Genomic DNA, 16697 nt, shown 5'->3' with positions numbered 1-16697 from the left:
AAATTCGTAAAACAAAAAACAAAAATCGCGAAACTCTAATTGATACGTGGATGAAAAAGGACTTTATATAAGTCGTTGTTCGTGCACACGTGCCGTGCTCGAATAGAACTTGTGCGTTTCATGCCTAACATCACGATCGCGTATGACGACGTCAAGAAAGTCGCAAAAAATTTGAAAAATTGTACAAATAGAATCAAGGCGAACGGCATACTCCGTTCGTGTCGATTGCATCGTCAATTCTTCAAATATATTCCAGGTACAGGTTGACAAACTAAGGCCGAGCGGCGGTAACATGTATAGGGAAAAGTTGTTCAGAATGATGACCTTGACAACATATTTCAAGGTCACGAAAATCGGTGAGGAGGACCAACTTCTAAATAATTACCATAAATTCTTACGAAATTCTAATTCAAACCCATATCAGGTGTCATGGCGACCTTTCAATATCTATCAAATATCTGTAATGAAAAAGAAATATGAATTTATGTAAATAAAATTTGATCAACAATAATAAAGTTAATAGATACAATGCGTACCTACTACTTATGCGGAAGGATGCTCTCAACACGTCTTGTCACTTCGACGTTCGCGAGAGAAATGGCGAGACCTTCTTTCCCACCGAAGACCGATCGGCACCGCTCGGCATTGTTCGGTATATTCCTCTATTGGCCGATACCTAAGCAAGTATTTACACGAACAGGTCTAAACAGGAATAATATTACGACGCTCGAGAAAGAACGTTATTAAATTAAAAACAACAAATTGTGTAAAACAGTATTAAAAACATTCGATAATGTTTAGGAACTTAACGATATAAAAGAGAAAATAATTCAGATTCTGTTGTTCCACTCTTATTGTGCATTCGCGGCAAGAGCAAAAATTGTCAACTCACGTATTTATGAAGAAAACGCCGAATTAATGTCAGAGATCAAGAATTAAGACTTCTCTTCGATATTTCTTTCTGTTTTTTGCACTCTTTAATCTTACCTGTTGCAGACACGTGAAAGACGGACAAAGTTTCGGAGAAGACTGATGCACTACACCACATTTCGCACCTTCCCCTTTAGTGCTTTTTCACTAGACGAACTGACACTGATTGATACTATACCCGTGTCAGACCTGCGCACGCAGCCTGTAACAGCGATTTTGATTGGACAAAATTGGGCGGCAAATAATTGCCATTGATGGAAATGTAAAATTGTGTAGTTTAAAACTTCAATACTAAAATAAATGTACAGTACCGAGTATAATAGGTTTCCCCGGGTTCAGAGAACTCGTTTCAATTATATTGATGTCTTATTTTATTTTGATCTGATAATAATGTAGGTATTTGACATGAAAATAGTATGGGAACTACGTAGCCTTGGAGCATGGGACAGGAATTCATGGAATTTCAGATCGCAAGGCACGAACTCCTACAAAATGATTAGTTAAAGGAATTGTTGGAAATCAATTAATAAACACAATATACAGTAGTGTGAGATTTATTTTTAATCAAAAAGATACTAAGAATACAAATTATATTTAAACTGTTATATGTATTTTCGTTTTATATAATACCGAATGAGACAGTTCAGATTGAATTAAAGATGGCATTATTTTTTAATTAATAATTTCAATTACTTTGTTGTTGTGGCTTTGACCAATCTACATTCAAAATAAGATGATCATAACCATAACCATTAAGTGTTGCAATAGCTTTTGCAGCATCTGGTCTATATTTAAAATGTACATATGCAAAACCTTTGCAAAGATTTGTCTGCTTGTCTTTAGCAAGATAAAATTTAAGAACAGTACCAAATGGCTTGACAAGCTCCTCCAAGTCAGCATCTGTAGTACTCTCTGATAAATTAGAAATACGAATAGCCGTTGTATCATCCCGCCTTTGCATTTGCATTGAATCGCCGCGTTTATTAGCACCATCGCGCATACCGGGTGGTACGTATTTGCTACCTTGAGTTTTCAATTCTGCCATTGCTCCAGGAGCACCAGGAGTAGTAAGCGGTTTCTTATCATCTGGTACTTTTCCTAATAATTTCATTTCATTTAATTAATAAGCATGAAACATCATTTTTATCCAGAATCAATTTATAAGAATAAAATATACCTCCAGCAAGAACTGTATCTTTGTAGGGACACTTTGATGTCCAATGGTCTCCATTACAATTACGGCATTTAACTACACCTTTATCTCCCATACTCTTCAATTTATCAAGACTATCCTCTTCAACTTTATTCTCTTCTTCTTTACTGGAAATGAATTGCATGAAAACATCTTCACCGCCAACTGTAGTAGCAGGATTAGGTCCAGGCCTGTCATCTGCCGAATCTCCAAATTTAGCCCAATTTTTACGTACAGCAATTGACTTTGAAACTACGCGTCTTTCAATCTTGTATGTACGAACTACCTTGACTTTTTTATTATCTTGGTTATATTTATATTCAGTAAGGATTTTGAATCCATTTTCATAAGTTTCTGAAGGCGGAGGCAATGCTCCTCCCTCTTCTTCTACCTCATCAGCCCAACTGGATTTTGCTTCTGCTACAGGCATGTCTAAAATTCACACAAATGACTAATATGTAGGTTATGCAGTGGAATCAATTATTATTTGCAAAAGAAAATTGATGCTGTTAAAATTATTGAGTCATAATGAAGCAATTGAAACACAAGTAAGTATTAAAAATAACCAAAGGATTTAATTTTTCTTGTATACAGCGATTACTATCAAAAACGTTTATGTATTTCAACATGAAGACAGTTACTGTCTGAATAATAATTCTGTGTAATTTCAATTTCACTCAATCCATTCACAAGTACCTTCAAATATGTATGTCAAATGTATTACTTTAAACAATTGCAATTTGATGCAAACACGAGAATTGATATGAACACAAATATTGTATAAAAGTGACAAGAAAGCAAATCTTGTCACATGCCAATGAAATTCAGCTGAAATGGAAGAATTTCCGCATGTGGTAAGTTGGAGTATCAGCAGCTCTGGTGGTGATTCTATGAAACATGAATATCCCGGAATTAATGGCGACGTCTAGCGTTGTCGTGTTCAGAGTGTGAGAAAATAATGTTTTGCGAAGGAGTATTTCGATTCTGCACGAAAAAGTATTAACGAAAGTAAAAGACAGACGCGATTGAATTCCGTGTGAAAGTAAAATAAAGTATTCACGATAATGGACCAGGCACCTGCAGGTAAGAAAAAGAATGTTGTGATCTGAAGATTCGGCCAAGCGCGGTTTTGCACATTCCCACTCCGGGCGAGCATATTAACATTCAATCTCTCTTATTAATTATAATATTTGTGATCTGTCGTTCTAGCATTTTAGTTAGTCAGAGTTGAGGACTTGTGCATTTCCACACAATGGAAGTAATCAGACACGTTAAAAAAAAGACAAAATGTAGATTCTAAATAGTAGGTTATGTAAACCTTTGCATATATTGCAATATATTAGGCTACCATTAAAAATAAACTGTTTACTCAATGAATTTAATTATTTCTCAAACAGATCCTTATAGATATGTTAACAATACAATGAGTTTCAAAACAGATTCAATATTTCAGGTTACGATGGGCTGATTTAGGACTACGTACTTTAAAAATAAGAGATCCTATTTCAGTACTGTATTTAAATATTATATCGTAATCATTTATACTGTAATAATTGTATAAGTAATTCACAATTACTTGGTCATTGTACTAATTCTGTTCCTTTTGGTATAATACCCAGATACAGAGTTACGGAACATCATAGACAAGCTGGCACAGTTTGTGGCTCGCAATGGACCAGAGTTCGAGCAGATGACGAAAAACAAGCAGAAGGACAACCCAAAGTTTGGTTTCCTGTTCGGTGGAGAGCACTTCAACTACTATCAATACAAAGTGACTACAGAGCAAGCCAGTAAGTGGGATACAGCCCCTTAACAGCTACAACAATTGAGAAGCATTATGGCCATGCTTTATTCAACGAACAACGAATGACTTTGAAAAAGAGATACGGGTGAAAGGGTCTGAATTCGTCATAGTGAACATACAAAACTATTATTCATCGAATATGAGCACTTCATTTCAAGATTTTGGGATTGCTATTTATTAAGCAGAATGCTTTAGCTAAAGACGTATTCTATTTCTTGGCAATGGTGATTTTAAGAAGATGTAGTTTTAAGATTCTTACTGGAGCTTGTCTAATACGGACTACATTGTTGATATATTGCTTCAATCTATGTGGGAAATACAGTCCATTGTACCCTGTAATACCCTAGTACTGTAAAAAAAAAAAAAAAAAAAAAAAAAAAAATAATACATGTATATATATTATATAAAACAGGGAAAGAGTATAGTGCTCCCAAAAGACTTACCGAATTTTTGATATAATTCTCTCATAAATGCCAGCAATTTTATTATGCACTGGTAGAAGATAAGACTCAACAGAAATTGGACTATTTGTATACTTTTTCAATATCCATTGAAGGAATCAAACATCTTACAATAATCCACCGTCATTCGTTTACAGTTTTAAAGCAAAAAGGAATAAATCCAATGCAAAATGCAGACCCACGTTTAAACGTTTCGCAGCAGCAGCAAACAGCCGCTACCGTCGCGCAGCCACTGAATAACGTCAATCTTGCACCTGGCCTAAATACTCAAAACAATGGATTAAATCCAGTAGTGGGGATTGGACCAGTGGGAAATCAAGGTGGTCCCGTTATACCTGGAGTACCAGGACAAATTGGAGGGCCAGGAAATGCAGGACCAATTGGACCGGTGCCTGGTGCTATGGGAGGTGTAAATCCACCTATCGCTGGTGTTACTCAACCGGTTAACATCAGTGGGCCCCCTGGATGGCTTCAAAATGAATTGGCAAATCTTCAGTCACAGCAGACCACACTACAGGAACAAGTTAGACAATCAGAACAAAATCTGGCTGCGCAACATGCTGCATTGATGGCACAACAACAAGGAAGGGTTGAGGATGCTGTGAGACAAGCTCAAGAAACAGCTTTACAAAATAGTGCGCAAAGCACGAATACAGATTTGACCGCATTTGATGCAGTTCTACAGCCTATCATTGATAGCTGCACAAAAGATAGCATCAGTGCAGGAAAAGCCTGGATACTTCAAAATTCTATTACGCCACAAAGTAATCAAGTTGTTGCAGACCATTTGCTAAAGAAGTATGTTTTCTTAAACCTCAATTGTGTGACATTAAACATACATCCACGCTAATTTTTTTTAAATATTTCTTTCAGAGTAATTCAGGCGACAAATTTTAGTCATAAACTCCATATCATCTACTTGGTCAACGATGTTTTACATCATTGGTAAGTAGAAGATGTATTTAAAAATCATTTGAAAATTTTGAAATGTTCGTGTTAATTGAAAATGTATGTTTTAAATAAAAATGTATTTATTAATACAATGAGTACGAAGTTCAGTAGTACTTGTAATTGTAAAATTTGATAACTTCCGTAAAATACGCGAGCACGGTACTTAATGGCAAACTTCTTTAGTGCAAGAAAAAAATCTATGGATCTTCGCAAGGCAATGGAAAGTGTTGTTGTTCCCATGTTCTGTAACACTTCACTAGCTGCATCAGAAGAACAACTTAATAAATTAAATAAACTATTAAGCTTATGGGAATCAAAAAATAATTACTTTGATGAAGGAATTATAGATAAGTTGAAACAACCAAGTACGTCTTGGTCTGAGTATCAGGCCAACCTGGTTGCACAGCATGCTAGTGCAATCACACCGATTACCACGTCAACAAAACAGACATTTGATAATTATCAAGCACAACATCAAGCGTTCGTTACTCATGCTTTGAGACAAATTCAGAACATTGAGCAGCAAAAAATAGCCATTGATCAACAATTGAAAGCTCCACCCCCACCTCCACCACAATTGGTAAGGCAATCATTTTCACAGATTTAATGTTTATATGCTTAAGAAGTACTAAGAAAAAAGTAATCATTCACAGAATCAGCAGAATATGTCTATACCACCTAGTCATTCCGGCCCTCCTGCTCCAATAGCCACAGATGTAAATTTCAGTCAACCACCGCCAGGATGGGGTGTACCTTCCGGAAGCGAACCGCCGCCATTTACAAATGTTCCATTACCAGATTTTTCAAAACCACCACCTGGATTCGGTCCACCGCCCGTTATACACGAGCCTTCCGTCGAAGACTTAATGCCCAGTATGCCTTACTATGAACTTCCTGCTGGTCTGATGGTGCCTCTAATCAAATTGGAAGATGCCGAATATAAACCATTGGATCCAGAAGCTATTAGACTTCCACCACCTGCTCCTCCGAGTGAACGATTGGTAGCAGCTGTAGAAGCATTCTACGCGCCTCCAAATCATGACTCTCCACGAGATAGGTAAGTGTATTACAATATAAATCATGTATGTATAAAATAGCGGCGATCAGAACATTGAACAACACATTAAAATACAATGTTTGAACGTTACAGCGATGGATGGGAAAAATTAGGTTTATACGAGTATTATAAAGCAAAGAACGCTGCGCGTAAACGTAAAGAAGAGGACATAGTAGCCGGTCTTAGGCAGAAATCGAAATCGCCTTCGCCGATCCTTAGGCCAAGATCTAAAAGTCCTAGTCCACCAAAGAAACGATATCGAAGTAAATCACGAAGTAGGTCGCGTTCAAGATCGAGAGGGAGAAGCAGATCCAGATCTCCCGCTGCTAACCATAGACGCAATAGTCGTACTAGCAATCATAATAACAGGAGCAGGAGAAGGAGGAATAGCAACAAAGATCGAAGTCCTGATAGAAGAATGGACAGGCAAGATCGAAGTCCAACTCCGCCTAGTTTTCTGTAAGTATGATTTAACACATTGTAATGATTTAACCCTTTCGATAAAACAGGAATCAGCTGCTGAATGAACAAAAACCCAGAGCTACGAGAAGATCACATCATTTATATTTTATTTTAAGGTTATGTATGTGCAACATCTTGCTGTGGCTTGTATTGTCACAAATTTTTGTTTTTCCTTTTTACTGCCTACAGTGGCCGTTTGATAATTCTCTGCTAAGAAACATTACTCACTCTGTTTCCTAGATAAACAATGAGCTATACACCTGTGTTGTGTTTAGCTCGTCTGTAAACAAACGAACTGCGAAGAAAGCACACGTGCCATTGACGCTCGTTAATTTAGCGTTCCTTATATAGACACGCCTTAAGATCCTCGAAGACAGGGAATTATCGAGCGGTTTATATGTTTTAGTACGTTTGTTGCCGAAGTCGAGCAGCGAGTTAATTAGCTGGGTGCCGTATCGAAAGGGTTAATAATGAAGACCATTAAAATCTAATAGAAAGTTTGATTCTCACAAATTATTTAATTCCAGCGGATCAACTTACAGTAAAGCGCCCCAAGAAATTAGCCTGGACGAGAGCAACAAAGGTCATCAGTTGTTGAAGAAAATGGGCTGGGGTGGTGCGGGACTTGGTGCCAATGAACAGGGTATCGAAGCACCAATATCCGGGGGTGAAATTAGAGATAAAAATGATCAATACAAAGGCGTTGGTATTAATTTAAATGATCCATACGAAAACTTTAGGAAAAGTAAGGGTCAAGCATTTATAACTAGAATGAAAGCAAGAGCGGAAGAACGTGCCGAAGAGAGGGGCGAACGGGACTAAAATATAATCAAGTAAACTAATTAATTTGTCTATATCTCTTTCGACGAAGTATAATTATCGCGTGCAGTATGAATTCCCATTATCCAATGATCGACATAATTGTTCATTGATCCTATCCTTTTCATTCGATCGACTGTAATAAATATTTTACGTCTTTCATTGGATTTATAATAACGTTACATTGTAATGATTTACAATTGAAATTGCAAGATTATATGCACCGTGTTTATATTTTCGTTAGAAAAAAAACACAATCGGTTATTTTTAATTTTAATAGCACGAGAATAGAAAAGAATATCTTTTCCATAACGGTGTCGATCATTCGAAATCACAAATCATCGTCTCGTCTGTACGTCAACGCGTGAGGAAAATACCGCGAGTGAATGCTGAAAAAGTAAATAATTGTTTATAAAAGGAAAAAAGAAAATGATTACTTGTCAATTTATAAATAAGACAAGTGTTACATAAGTTTACGATATCGTATACATTCGGAGCGGCTGTTATTTACTAGATCGAATACCGACGATGCATACATGCGTAAGGAAAAACGCAATCGTATGCATCTATTGTACATTATGTACAAAAACTATTCAATGTTCGGCAAGGTTACCGCTAAATAATGATAGTTGATTTTGTTTATTTACAATTCTCAAGACATCTTAACGAAGAGTGTAACTTTAAACATACCATATGAAACGATTAATCGATTTATATCGATCAATCTCGTCATAAACTTAACGCGTGAATATTACATTTGTTTCGATTGTAATTTAAAGCGACACATTCGAACGAAACTTCATTCTACTCCTGTACGAAATTCTTAACCTACCCGCGAAGAGATGTTTTGGTTACGAAAATAAGATGGCGTCTTAATTCGTGCGTCCATCGTTTGCACGTGAAACTAAAGCGTACTTGTATTTAGTAAGTTAATAAATGGTTATATTGGATACATTAAGAACAACTGAACGAACAGATGTGTTTAGTTGGTCGAAAGGAAGAAAGCGTGGGTAATTAAGAATTACCACGTATTCGTCGCATGTACTCGACGTGCACTCGTTAAATTGCACAGAATTACCAGAACAATGCCTGTCGAAGAAAATGAATTTAATTGACTTCAAGATGATAGATATAACCTGGAATAATGTGTTCTTACTTTCTTTCTTTCTTTATCGTCGACCAGAATATGCATGCAGATAGAAAAAAAAGAAGCATCGTAAGAATCTCGTTAACTGGCTATGAACAACATGGTGTCCGATGGCACCGTTTAATCGTAAGTTGCCTTCTTGAACTCCCCCAGCGACAGTTGATATCGAAACCGAATAAATCCACCGTCGAACCGGTTTCCTGGCGATAACAGTCGGAATACACGCTTGGTGAAGTAAACAAAGCCAGGAACGATTGTGTGCGTTTCTTAACAAGCATCCTACAAGGCCGTATCAACTTTATTATTTCTATACGTCACGTGATATTTTTTTGTTGTTCGTATCGCCGTGTGAAATGTAACGAAACATATTTCTACGGAGATTTTCAATAATTTTCAGTGGAGACTTTTATCTGATTTATTTCACCATGAAATATCTCGTGTCATGGCGATCGTAATGGCGGTAGATAACGCTTCTTGAAGTCACCAAAGATAATATTTCGCTTCAGAATAGTAAACATTTAAGTTTAACGATGAATCTGCAGTATTCAACGCCCTCGTGAGGCAATTTCGTCAAAGACAAAGGTCGTGCTTGAAGAAATCAACGAATTGAATTTTCGACGCGAGGAAATACTTTTTTTTTTAGAAATCAACGCCTGGAGATGCAATCGTGCTGATAAAAGCGAAGCTTGGATTTCTTATATAATTAAAAAAAAAAGAAGAGTGGATGTAAAGAGACCAAAGATATTCGACGGTGATGAAGTTAAATATTATTCAGATCATTTTCCAGGAAATTTACGTAATAAAACTAAGGTAAACCTGTATCGAAAAGTTGCGTTTCCTGTGGGTCGAATCCATTTCTTATCTTGGATCAGAAGACGGTTGTATTTAAAAAGAACTGTTTACGTTCGTGGGAAACGTGGACGTGCGTGTACGGCTCGGTCGACTGATGCAGCACGTTTAAGTACAACGTGACACCGGACTCAGAAAAGTATGCAATGATAAAAAGTAGATTACGTTGACGATTTGGCAACGCCATTTATGCATTGAATGCACGCGTCTGCTGTGAAAGTGGTATTTTTGGAGTACAATGTTTTAGTTTGTGTGCATATTCTTAGAAGACAATTATCTATTAGAAGAATGTTAATTGAGCTGAATTAACACGCAGAAGAATACTTCCTTGAAGAACCTGATTTAATTTTTAAAAAATTTATTGGAATTATATACTTTCTGGTCTCGTCAATCGATGCACTTTTTAATTCTGTACAAAAAAGTATCAAGGTATTTGAGTCGGAAATTCATCAGTTCAAAAATTGTCTTAAGAAGAGACCACTAGGATCTTCCAATCTCTTCCTAAGATATCTTTTGAACTGATGAATTTTCGATGCAAGTATTTTATAATTATTTGCAGAGAATCATAAGACGCAGGATTCGACGTCGACAGAAGTAAAAAATTTCAAAAAAAGTTCGAAATTTCAGTTATTTTAATTTGTTTTTTATGGAATTTTTTACTTCCGTTGGTGTCAAATCCCGCGTCTTGTTATTCTCTACAAGATTTATTCAGGTATTTTGGTCAAAAATTCATTAGTTTGAAAGTTATCTCAGGGAGAGACAGGAAGATCCTAGAGGTCTCCCCCTAAGATATCTTTTCAACTAATCAATTTTCGACCCAAGTGTCTTAATACTTTTTTGTAGAGAATTAAAAAACGCTTCGATTGACGTATAGAAAAGCATATATGTACTTCCATTTAAAAAAGTGAAGATGACTTTTACATCTTTGGAACACCTCCACCTCCGGAACTGACAGGTGCATCAAGTAATGCTCCATTCGACACCATTTAATTTTTCCTCACGAAAATTTTTTCTATCTTATACCACTTTAGAGCTATAGCTTGTTCCATTTGCATACGATCGCTTCCACCGTCATTTAACCTGTTAAATATTTTTTTCTAATTTGACTTTTTAAAAAACCTTGTAACCTTTTTCTTGGTCTAAACTTAACTGAACTTGTTTCATTCAGAACAAGTCAGTAAAAGGCAATCTGTAACGTGATGGAAATTATGCCCTTTGACATTTCGGATACTCGTTTCATTGACGAAGTAGATATCTAATTTTTTTAGAATCAACTAAATTGCATCGTCTCGATAACAGCGTTGATGCAGTTATTTACATTATTGCATAATAGCTTAATTTTAAAGAAACACATAATTCTTATAATTATGTACCTGCAATCAGGTATCATTGATTTATGATAAGTACAATACCCATAGAAAGTCAAGCATAGAGCAAGCTCTGCTACAGGTAACAGGTGACCTCAAAGTAATCAGAAACCGGATCTCGCACTCGATACGCGTATTTAGGCCGGAAGTGTGTCTCTAGGGTCCGCTTTAAATAGTCACTCGTACTCGTGGTTTCCTTCTACGTGGCTATCGATAACGAGAGTCCATCGTTGAATTCAAGCGAACGTTCTAGACTATCTATTTTCGGTATTATGATAACGGGGAGCTATAATTAGCTCTAAGTTGGTAATGCCAACGCTAATAAGACGCTTTTGTTTATATGAAACACAAAGCATAGAAAACATTTCTATTAGACCAAATATTTGAATGTCATGTAAGATTTTTATCTGGGATGGAGCTGGTCCTCGACATTTGCATTTTGACCGGAATATTTCTATCGAAATAAGATGTTACAATTAAAGAATATTTCTTGCAAGACCAGTTTCAAACCAAACCTGGTGCCTACCAAGTTAACTAACGATCATAGTTTTGAGCAAAGGTGAACATATCACATTTTTCCGTCTGACCATGGGTAGGTTAATAGATTTATAGAAGGACTTGAAGAAATTTTTTTTCTTAAACATAAACCTTCTCTTTCTTTCGCGACATCGAAAGGTGCGCGGAAAGAGGCGATGGCGACGAGCCGTGCCACGAGGAGCGTGTGCAGCGATCGGCATACCTGCGTGTCGGCTGACGCGGACGGAGAAAACGGGTTAGCGTGACTCGCGAATTAGAGAGAAACGTGTGCAATTCGCGACCAAGGTAGGATAGACGAAGCGTAACTTGAAATCACGTGAGATGGATAAAGATGAAGAGAATGTACCGCGTTACATTCCACGTGATCGAGAGAGAGAAGGGCACGCCTCGATCGTCGAGTCACGCGCTCGACCACGCGTTTACCCTTACAGACACGTGCACGCGATGTGTCCTGTTTGATCGCGGCGTTTCACACACACGATAGAAACGCTCGGTTATTTCGCGCACGGTCTCTGTACGATGGCATCCTCTCGGACGTTGGTCCGTTATATGCAGGTCGAATCGGTTACATCAGTATCACGCGTGCAGTTGCACTTTGAAAACGCAACGCTTTTTTACGTGAACGCATGCGTTCGGATAACGCAACTCACCGGATTGTGTAATATCTGTTTCGTATCGTCGTACCGCTTCGACGGGTAAATGGAGGCGAGGTATTATGCGATACGATTGGAATTATGGAATCCTTAACCGGTGTGAACCTTCGTTCACAGCAGGTGACTTCCTTCGCGCTGTTAATTCGAAACGCGATGATTTAATTGGAGCGTGAGATAGCGCGTTGAATCGTACCGTCAGACGAGGGATCTTACAATGAAAAAGGGGAAGAAAGGTTTGCGAGATTTTCCGATTCGCGAGCGCGAAGCGTATTCCTTGGGAACGCGCGGACCTATCAGGTTTTCTTCGGGGGAACTATCCAGGGCAAGGAGGGAACGTTATAGTAACGGTTATAATTATGCATCGGCTGAGCGAATGTTCTAATTTGTCAAGGACAAACGAACGGACGTTTCAGCGACGCGATTTTCAGACGATAATCGAGGGGAAGCACCTAGGTGCACCCAACGATGCAATCACGGTGACGTAATTACTTTCACGCGTACCTGCTTCTCTCAACCCCTTGTGTAATATTCTTTTTCAAGTTTTTTCTGTCTCATTCTTCTCTAAAACCATGATTACATCAATTTCACTTTGTCGCATCATTGCTAATTCAATGTTCTTCGATTTTACGTAACACGAACTGCGCACTCCTCAAGGTATTACGTAAAGACGAATAAAGGGATGAGAGAAGGGTGAAACGCTTGAAAGGATCCATTTGACTCGCTTCGCTGGGGCAGGGAAGATGGAAGAATACAAGCCAGTGAATTATAAGATTCGGTATGTTATTTGCAATATTGCGAATCAAAAGTATCTTTTCTTGCAATAATGATAACACTCTCTTAGATTTTAGTACACGTAATGCATTTGGTATTAACTTTCGGACAGCGGACCATGGAGAGAGCCCCTAATTTTAATTTAGTTTTCCATTTCATATCATTTCAACATATGAAACATTTTCGTTTAAAAATTATATATTTAACTTACATTATATTTCCTGATGTAACGATATTTCTATTCCAATTAATTAATTTCTGCATGTGTGCTGATTGTAATAATATTTCTTTCATGTTTACCAAATTTTCAAAGATTCTGACTGATTGATTAAATATCCTGCTTCATATTCCCCAATTTTCCCTGAAAATGCCTATACACAATGAGAATGAAAACATGCAAAACACGATTGAATATTCATGGACATGTGTCCATCAGTGGCGGTCGTTCTATCTAAAAGTCACGTAGGCGTGCTGTGGTACACGGCCACTGTACAATGCATAATTTGATTTCAGCCGAAAGAGGAATCCGTCGAGTGCTCTAGAAGGAATTTAAATTGCTCGGTGTCTCGTGACAGAATCCGGAATCAAAGGTTAAAGATCCGACCACGATAACGAACCAACGACACCCTATCGTACTTGCTCTTACCAAATGTTTTCGTCTTCAAACGGCTACTGATATTACGTATTGGGATCAGGCACGTAGGCTGCGAAGACGATTAAAAGGCGACACGAGACACGAAGACGTGCACCGATGTACCAGATCAAGAATAACTCGGAGTTGCCACAGATTGCGTTTATTTTCTCCCGAGCCGTGCAGAAAATAAGACGTCTATTTTCGAATCGGTCGCGTTACGCGCGTACCGGCGCATACGTCAAGTTCGTAGCCGCTTTAAAGAGGGAACGAGCCAAAAAGTTCACTTTCTTGGTAGTAGAAAACATTTCAAAGGAATTGGTACGGTCACGTGCAACTAAGGCTCGCTTTAGTTCAAAGAAATTGTTAAGGAAGACAAAAGGTTCTTCCTAACCTCTTGGGTTCTCTTTGGGTTCCGAAGGCAAGTGGTGGGAGGCTTATGCTTCACTCTTGACCATAAAGAGCCTTCGTTGCACTTGAGTGTACACTCGAAGGCAAATAATGGAAGATATCTTTACCTACATTTTCACTTAACCAAAAGAGTATTTATACTCGAAGTGGGCGCAACGTAGGTACCAAACTACCTTTGGTAAAAGGGAAATGTAGAGAAAGGAACTTCCCATCGTTTCTCTTCAAGCTTGAAAAAAAGCAAGGAATGATCTATAACCCTTAACCCTTTGTCCTCTTAAGAAACAAGGGTTTTTCGTTACACTGAACTTATTCAACGTTCTAAATGGTTACGATTAAAGTTCAGACTTTCCCACGAACGATGCACGAGTTCACAGAAGAATTTATAATATGTATCGTCGACACGTGTCTCGTACGTTAAGTTTTATTCCTCGTGTAATTGCTCGAAAGTGAAAAGATAAATGTACTTTTTCATTGTTCCATTATGTACCGTTTACGAAGTTGATCGTAGTTTCGTCTTGAAATTACGTGTCCACCTGACAGGTTGCAGTTTACATAATCACGAATGCTTGTACTTTCTAGTCCGTCTGTGGATTTCAACGTCATAAAAATGTTTCGCAATGCGTAAATCTTGGCCGGTAAAACCGCATCGTTAACTGCATTCTTCCTATGCGTTCACGATGAAATTTCTTTTTCGGTATTAATACGGTTACACGATCGATCAACAAACGTAATCGCTCGTGCCACGTGTCCGATCGACTATAATAGAAACGAGATCTAGATTCCACAGGTGATCTGTAAAAATGGGAAAGTATGTCGCTTAAAGTAACCATTATAGTTGAAAGATTCAGTTTCATTAATATTTTCTAGTCAATTTAACTCAGCAGTACCGTTCCTATTTTCGCGCTTTTGCCACGTTTTCTGGTTAATAATACACACGTGCAACGGCCTTACTTACGAAGCTTGCTCCTCGGCTAATCGTGATTATCGCATATATTATTTAAAGCAGCAATTATTTAACTATTTAAGTAGCGCGCTTTTAAATTGTTTTACCAATAAAAAGGTATAGCCCCGATTTTCTTAACATCTTTGACCCAATGCTTTACGAGCAGGATATTACATAAATGAACACATTAAACGTATTAATTTCTTTAAATGCAACCCAGCAGTGAAAATATTTATATTGTATTTGTTGCTTAAGTAGGAAAAATACGAAATTTAGATTTCGTATTAATTACCTTAAATGCTAACAGTGAAATTCATGGGAAATGTCATCGTGGAATGCTGAATAATTAAAATTCAATCCTTTCATTAAACTTTGCAGCGTTCGAATAGTCAGGCGTATGCGTGAGTGATTCGTAACACGCAACAGCACGGCGCAGGTATAAACACGTAGTCGAATCCCTCTCATTTATCGTGCGTCCTCGTGTCATGACAGACCTAAATACCTGTCGAGTCCGTGATCGTATGCTGCTGTTCCAATATAATCAAAAGGAAAGAAGAAATAGCGAACTTATTGTTACAAATTCAGTCTGGGTGAAGCTTTAAATCTTTCATCTACAGACGTTAGATATGTCTCATGTAAGACACAGAAATATTTACAAATAAATTTTTGAATTGATTTTATTATATTAGAATTAAAAGATTGCATCTTTCATTGTAGCACGCCATTAATCAGTAGTTCGCACCTGACACGAAAAGACGGTCTGACCACAGCGCCCCATACTACTCGGAATGCGTCTGACCGCATTGAGCATCCATTGTTGCGAGACTGTATCCCGAAGGAGTTCAGGATTAAGGCATCAGACCGGGGGAAGTCAACCCTTTACGTCAAAAAACTTAGCCACACGTTCTTTACCCATATCCATGAGATCAATGAGGTCAAGCTAAATTGAGTATGGTGCGCTTTAAAGATGGGTTACCGTGTTTTATATATGGGAGGGTAAGGAACAGAAGAGTAAACCGCCCCCCCCAGCCTCTAGTAGTAAGGTGTGTTTTTTAAACCATCTGGATGGATGGGTGCATTCAATTTTGATGATCATGCCTTTTAAGACTTCATCCAGACTAAATGTGTTTAAGGTATCATCTGGATGATGGGTGGGTACGCATTCAATTTGACATCCCAAGATTACTTCATCTAGGATAAATGTGTTGAGTTCACCATCGTATGTATAAGCCATCTGGACACAATGGATGCATTCAATTTGATGATGCCTTTAGGACTTCATCCAAACTAAAGAAGGTGGATTCAATTTGACGCCTTAAGACTTCATTCAGGCTGATCGTGTTAAGGCCACCATCTAAAAACAGCAGGTTCACCCAGTCTGATGCATCAAGTTTGAACAGGTCTAGACTGCGAACACATTAAGGCGCCATCCAGACAGGGGAGCAGGTTCATCCAGTTTGTTTGATGGCATTAAAGTTTATCATCCAAGCTGCAAGTAAGTATTAAGGCACCTTTCGGATGGCGGGTTAACCTGGTTTGATACGAAGCCTTAAGGCTTTATCCGTGCTGAATGCGTTAAGGCACGTAGACCGCAATCGAGAACGGACGAGGAGAAGCAACGAGAAATAAAAGGTGAGGAGAGTGGGATGCAGCGGGGAGGAACGAAGCAAAGGGAAGGGAGATGGAGCGAGCGCGTGACAGGACACGTGACC

General features: G+C 38.1%; 3 protein-coding genes across 6 annotated transcripts in view; 2 read left to right on the top strand and 1 right to left on the bottom strand.

Annotated features, from left to right (window-relative positions):
• Positions 1-1468: 1468 nt before the first annotated feature.
• eIF3g1 (eukaryotic translation initiation factor 3 subunit g1) lies at positions 1469-3005 on the bottom strand. 2 transcript variants are annotated; one of them, XM_034334954.2, is made up of 3 exons: positions 2847-3005; positions 2108-2554; positions 1469-2028 (listed from the first exon to the last, which is right to left on the bottom strand). In XM_034334954.2, the coding sequence occupies exons 2-3, from the start codon at positions 2550-2552 to the stop codon at positions 1616-1618; spliced, it is 858 nt and encodes a 285-aa protein (XP_034190845.1). In that variant the 5' UTR covers positions 2553-2554; positions 2847-3005; the 3' UTR covers positions 1469-1615. The 2 variants fall into 2 exon arrangements, with proteins under 2 accessions (XP_034190845.1, XP_076548356.1); XM_076692241.1 differs by having other exon boundaries at positions 2819-2980.
• An 8-nt stretch (positions 3006-3013) lies between these two features.
• Positions 3014-7699, top strand: scaf6 (SR-related CTD associated factor 6). 3 transcript variants are annotated; one of them, XM_034334941.2, is made up of 8 exons: positions 3014-3205; positions 3742-3912; positions 4525-5185; positions 5261-5332; positions 5522-5918; positions 5992-6395; positions 6489-6854; positions 7385-7699. In XM_034334941.2, the coding sequence occupies exons 1-8, from the start codon at positions 3187-3189 to the stop codon at positions 7677-7679; spliced, it is 2385 nt and encodes a 794-aa protein (XP_034190832.1). In that variant the 5' UTR covers positions 3014-3186; the 3' UTR covers positions 7680-7699. The 3 variants fall into 3 exon arrangements, with proteins under 3 accessions (XP_034190832.1, XP_034190833.1, XP_034190834.1); XM_034334942.2 differs by lacking the exon at positions 3014-3205 and adding an exon at positions 3214-3425; XM_034334943.2 differs by lacking the exon at positions 3014-3205 and having other exon boundaries at positions 3773-3912; positions 4587-5185.
• Positions 7700-16124: 8425 nt separating this feature from the next.
• Positions 16125-16697, top strand: part of cwo (transcription factor cwo) — a 46706-nt gene continuing 46133 nt past the window's right edge. The window contains exon 1 of the mRNA XM_034334947.2: positions 16125-16480. The gene's annotated coding sequence lies outside the window, so the exon portion shown is untranslated. The remainder of the gene's footprint in view (positions 16481-16697) is intronic.

The sequence above is a fragment of the Osmia lignaria genome, chromosome 14 (assembly GCF_051020975.1).
Source record: "Osmia lignaria lignaria isolate PbOS001 chromosome 14, iyOsmLign1, whole genome shotgun sequence".
NCBI lineage: Eukaryota > Metazoa > Arthropoda > Insecta > Hymenoptera > Megachilidae > Osmia > Osmia lignaria.
This window is presented reverse-complemented; position numbering and strand designations above follow the sequence as displayed.

Coding starts and splice junctions, on each gene's coding strand:
- scaf6 (XM_034334941.2), top strand. Junction 6,396..6,488: donor CATGACTCTCCACGAGATAG/GTAAGTGTATTA, acceptor TGAACGTTACAG/CGATGGATGGGAAAAATTAG. Junction 6,855..7,384: donor CCAACTCCGCCTAGTTTTCT/GTAAGTATGATT, acceptor ATTTAATTCCAG/CGGATCAACTTACAGTAAAG.
- eIF3g1 (XM_034334954.2), bottom strand. CDS start 2,552: ATGCCTGTAGCAGAAGCAAAATCCAGTTGGGCTGATGAGGTAGAAGAA. Junction 2,029..2,107: donor AGATACAGTTCTTGCTGGAG/GTATATTTTATT, acceptor TGAAATTATTAG/GAAAAGTACCAGATGATAAG.